General features: G+C 30.7%; 1 protein-coding gene and 1 pseudogene across 1 annotated transcript in view; both read right to left on the minus strand.

The window, feature by feature from the left end:
- Positions 1-243: 243 nt before the first annotated feature.
- On the minus strand, positions 244-1,078 carry LOC111633229 (annotated as a pseudogene).
- A 4,589-nt stretch (positions 1,079-5,667) lies between these two features.
- LOC111633233 (GPI-anchor transamidase-like) overlaps positions 5,668-9,326 on the minus strand; it is a 26,000-nt gene continuing 22,341 nt past the window's right edge. Inside the window, exons 8-9 of the mRNA XM_023377770.1 lie at positions 9,102-9,280; positions 5,668-5,725 (exon numbers count right to left, since the gene is read on the minus strand). Coding sequence (XP_023233538.1) covers positions 5,668-5,725; positions 9,102-9,280 — 237 coding nt within the window. The remainder of the gene's footprint in view (positions 5,726-9,101; positions 9,281-9,326) is intronic.

The raw sequence follows: 9,326 nt of genomic DNA on the forward strand, positions 1-9,326 counted from the left end.
CTCTGATATCCTGCAAATTTAAACCCAAGTCATTAAGTTCTCCAATTATAATATCAGACATTTGTTTTCCTGTGGATCTTTCGACTGGTAAGAAGCCTAAAAAGCTTTCATTAATTTTAATTTCAACATCAGCGTCAAATTTATTGATTGAAACATATCTGATTACAAGAGTCATTTGCTCTACTTACTAATGTCAGGAGTACAGTATAAAATTATAGAAAAATATTTTCATTTTTTACTTCATCAATAATATGAGACTTTACACTTTGATGCAGCAGATCTATTGATATTATCTCGTTTTGTATATTTTTTTCCGAGATAGTGAGCTTTAGTCTCTTCTTTTTTTTAGCACTCTACGGACCTGCTCTTCCATAATGGGATCAAATTGAGATAGCAACTCAACTATTTTTAAGAAATTACCGTTTTTATACTCAAACAACTTGTCGCTTGTACCTTGAAAAGCCAGACCACTTTTATCTAGCATTTTAGTAATTGCTACGATTCTTAGAAGCACCTTGTTCCAATGATTTGTTTCGGCATTAATAATTCTTTGAGAGGCCGCATCTATAGTTTTACAACACTTTAACCTTAGGTTCATTTCTAGCCATGATTTTTGGGCCTGAATATGATTTTTGGAAATTTCATGCTCTTTTAAAGTTTCGCCGAGGTGTTTCCAACTTTTAAAACCCTCCTTTGAAAGCCGGAACTACACAGCCGGAAATTTTGCAACAGAAACAATAAACGCAGTTTTGGGAAAGAGAGTACGCTAGCCAGTCTCGTAAAACTTGCTCTCCATTGCTTAAAATTCGTGTACTGTATAATAATTCACACGAAAATGTCGACCAGTGTCATTGGTAGGAAATTTGTAATTATGCAATGGTTTAGGTGGACCTTGTTTTACTAAAAAACTTCTTTCGGTGTCTCCTAAAATTCTTGGCCACAATGCTTGATCTGTACTCAAAGTTTGTAGAATGCTTTCTGTGGGAGTCATGTTGGTGTCAATTTTTTCAATGCTTTCATCTGGTGATGATAGAGTCAGAGTGTCGTCAGTTCCAATTGATTTAGAAACTTCGTCCATTTGTTTGTCATCATCATCCTCTGACGATTTTGTATTTTCTTTTATAACCGGACTTGATGTTGGATTCTCAGAGTCGTCATTTGTTTTGGTACAACTCTGGATATAATTTCTTAACACGCCAGCTTGTTTTTGCCTTTCGGCTTCCTTTTCCAGCCTTCTTTTTTGTACTGATAACGAGACAGTTTTCTTTGACCGTTAAACATTCTGGAAGAGGCACGCACGTAACTCAAATTAAACAATGTAAACTATAAAATAATATTTTTAAAAAATAAAGATTTATCCTTGTTCTAAATAAGCTAAAACCGTAATTAACATAACTTAAAAACTATATTCTGTCAATGGACATAAAAAATATTTATGGCTTACAAATAACATTAGCCAGGTTGCGGCCGACGTTATCATCTGTAAAACGTGAACGTCGACCGCAACTTCGCTATTTTTCGTATCCTGCGAACGTAAAGAAAGTCTAGTGTTTTTATATATGCATTTTATAACAACAAATATTTCAGCAAACTATAAATAGTCATTAAAAACAATTTTATAGTTCTTGATTTTGAGATTTTATTCAGTACAATTATTCAAATATATTATTATAAAACGCGTCTTATCGAAGCAATGAACTTAATAAATATATTATTGATTGAAATATTTATTTTCATAAAACAAAAATATAAATAATTATAACTATAGAATACATTCAAATTCAATACAATATTTTATTGATTTAATAAACAGCCTTTTTGGATAAATTAAATATTTATTTGGTTAAAGTCCAGATACGTATACTGTAATGGCGGCTCATCTGATTCCAGCAAACAAAAGAAAGGAAACAGTGGAGACGCACGTTCTAACCTAACCTAACCTAACCTATTCTAATAAATTACCATAATTATTACCAATCAAATTATTAGAATAAATTAGGTTAGGTTAGGTTAGAACGTGCGTCCCCACTATTTGCTGCAATCAGAGATGAGCCACCATGACAGTATACGTATCTGGACTTTAACCATCTATTTAAAAACGCCTTCATTGTTTTGATTCGATAATCGATTTACGATAAACTAGTATCTATTATCTATCAAACTAAACAACAGCTTAATTATAGAAGTACAGTACAGTACTTACCTTTAAAAATTAAGAAATCGCACTTAAGTGAATTTTATGAACTTCCACTTTTATCACTACCGACGTAATAGCAAGAATAACGCTATTGTGTAATGAAACCGCTCTTTTATAATTAGAGTTAAGTATAAGCGAGTCTATGCATGTTCAAACACAATCTGAAGTAGCGCTCTGCTAGCGTGTTAATGCTATTCTGTTCAGAGAAGTATATGCATGTTCAAACAAGTTCAAGCATTGTCCTTTACAAATTCTGCGTTAATTTTTCAATAATAGCGTAAATATTTTTAGCTTTTAGACATAAACAATATAAATACGATACGCACCGTAAATTTTTAGAGAACGAAAAAATCGACACGTAAAATTTTCTATTAATTGAGTATTTAACACATCAATATTTTTCTCACACTTACAGCCAAAATGGCGCCCTAGACAAATGTCCGGGTTGCTCGCCCATAGAGCGGGCACTGCTACGGCATATTTGGACGAATAAAAGAAACGAATTAACTAATGAACTGTTAAACATTAAAGTATTAAAACTTTACATATAAAATAATAAAAATTTAGTAAAAATCTAAAGGATTTTTATAAGGGCAAAAATTATATTGTTAGATATAATTTTTATTATTATACATCCTTGCTTTGTCTATATGTAAAATCTATTAACTACAAAACTAAATTATTATGTGCTCTCTTTCCTTGCATTATAAAACATTGCTACTGCCATCCTTTTACCTGTATAAATTTCAGTTTCTTATATGTGGCCATAGATCATTATTGGGCGTACAACCGACTGGTGTCATATCCTGAAAAACTTTCTTATTATTATAACTGTTCAACCATGTTCACCAATCTTCATACTAAACTTATTATGTGCCTGAAAAGAACATAAGACACGAAAATCAAATAGTGTGAAAAGAAATTGGACAGGAAAGATTGGAGTTATGAACCAAAAATTCAAGAAAAATTGGAAGTAAGGGAAAATGGAATCCTAAGATTTGTATTTTTATTTTGTTCTTTTCAACATCCAATATTAGTTATATGTTTAATTCTGTTAAATCATTCAATTTCTTAAGTTATTCTAATTTGTAACTGAGGAAGACCTATAAAATAGAGATTGAAACAGTTTTTAATTCATTAAATTTCTATGCTGGATAAAAATAGAAAGTATGTTTTCTGTTATTTTTGGTTATCCTTAAGATCTCCATGTATTGCTTCCAAGATATAAATGCTTGCATGAAACAAAGTAATCCTATAGAGAAAACATTGATATCCGTTATGGACTTGTGGTAAAGAGAAAGAAAAATGAAACATTTCACTAGATATTTCTAGATGTTAACATGATAAAAACACTGTCCTATCTGAGACTAAACCAAATCTGATTGAAAGTGAAAATTGAGTAAATACTGTATAAATCAAAATGCTTTTAAATGTAAGATTTTTAAATCTCAATACTAACTCAATTTACAATAATTTATTGAAATTTGAATAAAACAAAAACATTTTTAACGTTTATAATATTGTTTCATTAAAATATTTTAACATTTTGTTCCTATTTAATTTTCATTAATTACCAGTGGCAGGCCTAGAGAAGTTAGAAGAGATCTAGGACATTCACAAATACAAGCCTTCACCCTTCTATGAAAAACAAAAATATATGAATAAAAATCAATAAAACAAGACTGTTCGTCAACCAAAAGTACTTTAATTAATAGAAACTTTATATAATTTTTGTCATATTTTTTACATAAAACATTAAATTTAAAACCGTAATTAACATAACTTAAAAACTATATTCTGTCAATGGACATAAAAAATATTTATGGCTTACAAATAACATTAGCCAGGTTGCGGCCGACGTTATCATCTGTAAAACGTGAACGTCGACCGCAACTTCGCTATTTTTCGTATCCTGCGAACGTAAAGAAAGTCTAGTGTTTTTATATATGCATTTTATAACAACAAATATTTCAGCAAACTATAAATAGTCATTAAAAACAATTTTATAGTTCTTGATTTTGAGATTTTATTCAGTACAATTATTCAAATATATTATTATAAAACGCGTCTTATCGAAGCAATGAACTTAATAAATATATTATTGATTGAAATATTTATTTTCATAAAACAAAAATATAAATAATTATAACTATAGAATACATTCAAATTCAATACAATATTTTATTGATTTAATAAACAGCCTTTTTGGATAAATTAAATATTTATTTGGTTAAAGTCCAGATACGTATACTGTAATGGCGGCTCATCTGATTCCAGCAAACAAAAGAAAGGAAACAGTGGAGACGCACGTTCTAACCTAACCTAACCTAACCTATTCTAATAAATTACCATAATTATTACCAATCAAATTATTAGAATAGGTTAGGTTANTTTATTAATTATTTATAATTAATAATATCATTTCTATAATTAATACTAATCAAATTTATTTTTTTAACAATTTAATATTTAAAAAGGTAATAATTTATAATAAATAAATAAATTATTATATTCTTTATTATATTATTTTTCTATAAACTTGTTTTATGTATTTTTATTATTAGTACTATTAAGCCTGGTGCAAACTAGTTGATATTGAAGCAAATTGGTTGAAGGCAATGCCAAACAAAATTCTTTCAATCATTGTAGGTTTGATCATAGGTTGCAAGGTCATTTACTCAATGTCACTCTATGTCATATTCTTTGACAGAAAGTAGATGGTTCCTTCAACAACTTTTGGATCAAACATGTTGGATTTTGTAAGTGATGATTGGGAGATGGTCATGTGCATTTGAAAGTTTGCAAGAAAGGAACAAACATTGTAAGCTATAAACAAATCTTGCACATGTTTTGCTGTGACCTTTGTCTTGTTTCAGCAATAGCTTTGTCATGCTGGGATTACAAAACAGATAGCTGTTTGACAGATTTTTCTAAATGTAAAAATATAAATAATTTCATTGATTTTATGGAAATTATAAATGTTATGTATATATCACAACAGTGAATCCATTCTCTATTGGGTTCCCATTTTCATTTATTTATTAAATTTCTGCCAAATAGGAAACAAATGGAAGCAGCCAAAGCTAACATTAAAAATTGTCATTGCTGATTGTCACTATTTTGCAAACTACCAAGCAATAGTTCATAGAGGGGTAGATGAAATGTTCATTGGCTCTTTAGAACTGTGTCACAAATGATATCCTGTCCCTTGTGATATACAAGAGGCAACATTGCCAGATCATTGAAGGAAAATAGTGATGTGATCATACTAATCACCTCTGACATCACATCAAAAGCAACATAGTTTGTTGGGTTTAACAGATTATACTGTCAGTTCTTATATTACATTTATAAAAATGTATTTATAGATAATATTAAAAATATAATACCAAAAAACTTGACAATAAATTAAGTTTTACAATACATAAAAATATATTCAAAAGAAAAATTGATTATCTGTATTTATGTATTTAAACAGGAAACTGAGGTACATATTTATAATTATGTTGATATAACTTTTTTGGAGACCTGAAAATAAAAATGAAAAAAATTAATACTTCAATCATACATAAGTCAAAATACAACAATATGAACAAGCAATTATTTATTGACATTGTCACAATGACAAACTGCAATTTTTAATCATACAGTAGAGCATTGATTATCCAAATATCGATCAACCAAAACATCGGTTAACCGAAAGTGTTCCAGTCGGCAAATTTAAATTTCCACTAGTGCTGTAACACTGCAAATATTTGGCTACGTCTTGGACTACTCCAATATTATTTTTCTTGGTGTGCGTGTTTTAGCTGGCAGCACTGGCACGACCATGAGAGGATACTTAAGGACCTGCCAGAATTTGAACGAATTTCAACATTGGATAGGTTAATTAATATATTTTTTCATACTAATTGGTTATCCTTATTGATTTAGACTAATTATTGAATTGTTTTTTAATATTTTCATTTCTTAAATTAATGGTAGTTTATTCATATTTTGGTTATAACTATTTTTCTTTATAACAATGACATGCTATTTAAAATATACATTTATCTGATGCAGATGTTTGAGGTTAGTGATACATTGCAGAAATCAAAGAGTACTTTTTGCTTTCAATTTGAATGAGACAATGAACTTTCCTTAATGTAGCTTGATTCAATATGAATGTGAGTGCGTCAGAGTGGCTGATAGTCTTGAATGGATTTATGTTAATTTTGTTTTTCTGTGGGGATTTTGTGACAGAAGCCATTTTGAATTCAGTGGAAAGAGGGAGCTGATGACAGTTGGGAAGGGAATCTCATGTAGGCTAATTTATGGTTTTGAGAAACTGTACAAGAGCCTAAAGTCACATAAGTCAAAGTATAAGTTACTATTTAAGCAATTAATGTTATTTAGCTAAGATTTTGTGTTGCACCTTATATCATTTTATATAGAAAATCATTTTGACCATGTTGACTGGACTTTGAGCATTTAAAGAAATAATGTTGAGTTTGAGAATAAGTCCCTTCTGATTAAGCACATTTTATTACTTGCCCAGGGCAAAACTCTGTGGTCTGTGAATAATAATTGTTTTTGGTAACTACAATTAGTTTAGATCATTGTGTTTAATATATCTATTAAAGCTGGATATCCCTATCTCATCTATTCTAATATAAAAAAATACTCATAAAAAATTGATTTAAAGTGATTTTTGTCATATATTATTATTATTATGTCGGGTTTAGTGAGTTATACTCAGTTGACACCAGTGGCTGTGTACTATGTTAGACCAGAGTCAAGGCATAGTAACCAAAACAAAACAAAAATTAAAAAACTGTGTCAGTGTGTGTGTGTCTGTATTCAGGAATTTCCTAACAATATGCCACGTATTCAATACAGTGGCCTTCTGTAGTGTGATATATGTGTTTTTATTCAATTGTAATGTGCCCAGGCTTTTGTGTAGTGTGTGTGGTATGATAACTGTACAGGAAAGAACAACAGGTACAAAAAGCACCTTATCCATCCTCCACAGTTGCCTTATTTCCTGGGCGAATTCTGTGTACTCGCTGATTTTTTCAGTGCACGTGTTCTCTACATTGTGTGTTTGGAATGAATATGCCTATAATGTATGTGATCTTATTGTGTTTGTCAATGAGTGTGATATCTGGTCTGTTGTGGTAAATTGTTTTATCTGTGATTATGGTTCTGTCATAGTACATTTTGTGCGTGTTATTTTCCAATACTGTCTGTGGAATTGTATTTGTAGTATGGTTTGTGGATGTCTAATAATTTGTGTTTGTTTGCAAGCTCTTGGTGTATTATATTTGCTACTTGATTGTGTCTATGCAAGTAATCTGTCTGTGCCAAGAGTTTGCAGCCAGAAGTGATGTGTCGTATAGTTTCTGGCATGATGTGACATTTTCTGCATGTGTCATTTGTGAGTGTTGTATCTTTGAGTATGTGTTTTCTGTAGTTTTTAGTATTTATGACCTGATCCTGTATGTCAATCATGAATCCTTCCATCTCCCCAAAGAGGCATCCCCAAGCTAACCAACTGTTTGATGCAATTTTGTCAACAAAATTTTGGCCCAGGTCATAAAGATGCCTGCCATGGAATGCCTTTTGAACCCACAATTGCTTAATGGTATCTATGCTTTTTATATATTTTGTGTCATGTCCATATGTTGTGAGTGTAAATTTAATGGTGTGTTATTTAAGTCTGCTAGAGTTAGTGCTTTATGTAACTGTGATGTTTCTTGCTTTTTGTAGAAAAACTTTCGCAGTGTCTGTATTTGTGTAGTGAAGGTTAACTATGTCAATCAGGCCACATCCACCATCTTTACATAGAAGGGTTAATCTTTCTATGGCTGATTTAGGATGATGTTGTTTATGCTTAGTAAGTGTTATTCTTGTTTTCCTTTTGAGTTGCACAAGATCTGTGTGAGTCCAATGTATAACTCCAAAAGAGTATGTGAGTAATGGGACAACATGTGTTTATTGCTTTAACTGTGTTCTGAAAATAGCATTTAACTACTTTGGTATTCTTTAATTAATCTTTGCTTTGTTTGTGCATGTTCTGTTACTTTGGTCTGTTGGAATCCTAAATACATGTAGAACTTACCATCTTCCATGAATTCAATAACATCTCCATTTCCAAGTGCAAAATCTTTCTTCAGGACTCCTTTTTTCTATGTGAGATATTTTGCATTTGTCTAGGCCAAACACCATTTGTATGTTCTTGGTGTATAAATGTGTGATTTCTAGGAATTGAAGTTGTTTTTGTGTGGATACATAAAATTTTATGTCATCCATGCACATGAGATGTGACAGTGTAAACCGTGTTGTTTTTTTATGTCTGATATTGTAGCCATATTGTGTGTTGTTTAACATGTTGGACAATGGATTCAGGGCTAAGCAGAACCAGAGAGGACTCAAGGACTCTCCTTGAAAAATTCCTCGCCTATTGAATATTTGGTTTGTTTGTATGGAAGTGTTACTAACCCTGAGATGTAGTGTTGTTCTCTAGTGCTGCATAATGTTTTGGAAGAATGCAATGAGTGATGGATGTATTTTGTACATGTGTAGAATATGTAACAGCCAACTGTGTGGAACACTGTCGAATGCTTTTCTGTAGTCTATATATGCCATGTGTATGTTTCTATGTTGTTTGTGTGCTTGCCGTAGAATGATAATTATTATTATTATTATTGTTATGCTGCATTCATAGGCAATATGACTCAACCCTCAAGTTCTGTCATCTTGCAAAGGGCACTCACAAGCTTAGAATTGGCCATGTATGTGTATACTTCAAAATTTTATTTTGTATTATTTCATATATTGCAAAAATGCATTATTTCAAAATTTCACAAAATAAAGCCACATAAGTTGCATGGTAGTTTAATAATAAGTTATAATTACAACTTACTTTTCAATAGTTAGGTTTTTTGCTATTAGTGGAGGTAATGAAAGAGTTGAACGAGTTAACTCAACTTTACGTACACTACCAAAAAAATCAGTCAGAGGAACTTTATCGGGACTTCGTTTGAAAAGATCTGTACGTGATGTCACAGTTGAAATGCAAACACGTTTTGGACAAACTTGTAACTATTAAAATAAAATTTTTAATTATTAATTGCACTAATATTTAAAT

The sequence above is a fragment of the Centruroides sculpturatus genome, unplaced genomic scaffold (assembly GCF_000671375.1).
Source record: "Centruroides sculpturatus isolate CEXI.00-Female unplaced genomic scaffold, Cexi_2.0 scaffold818, whole genome shotgun sequence".
Classification (NCBI taxonomy): Eukaryota; Metazoa; Arthropoda; class Arachnida; order Scorpiones; family Buthidae; genus Centruroides; species Centruroides sculpturatus.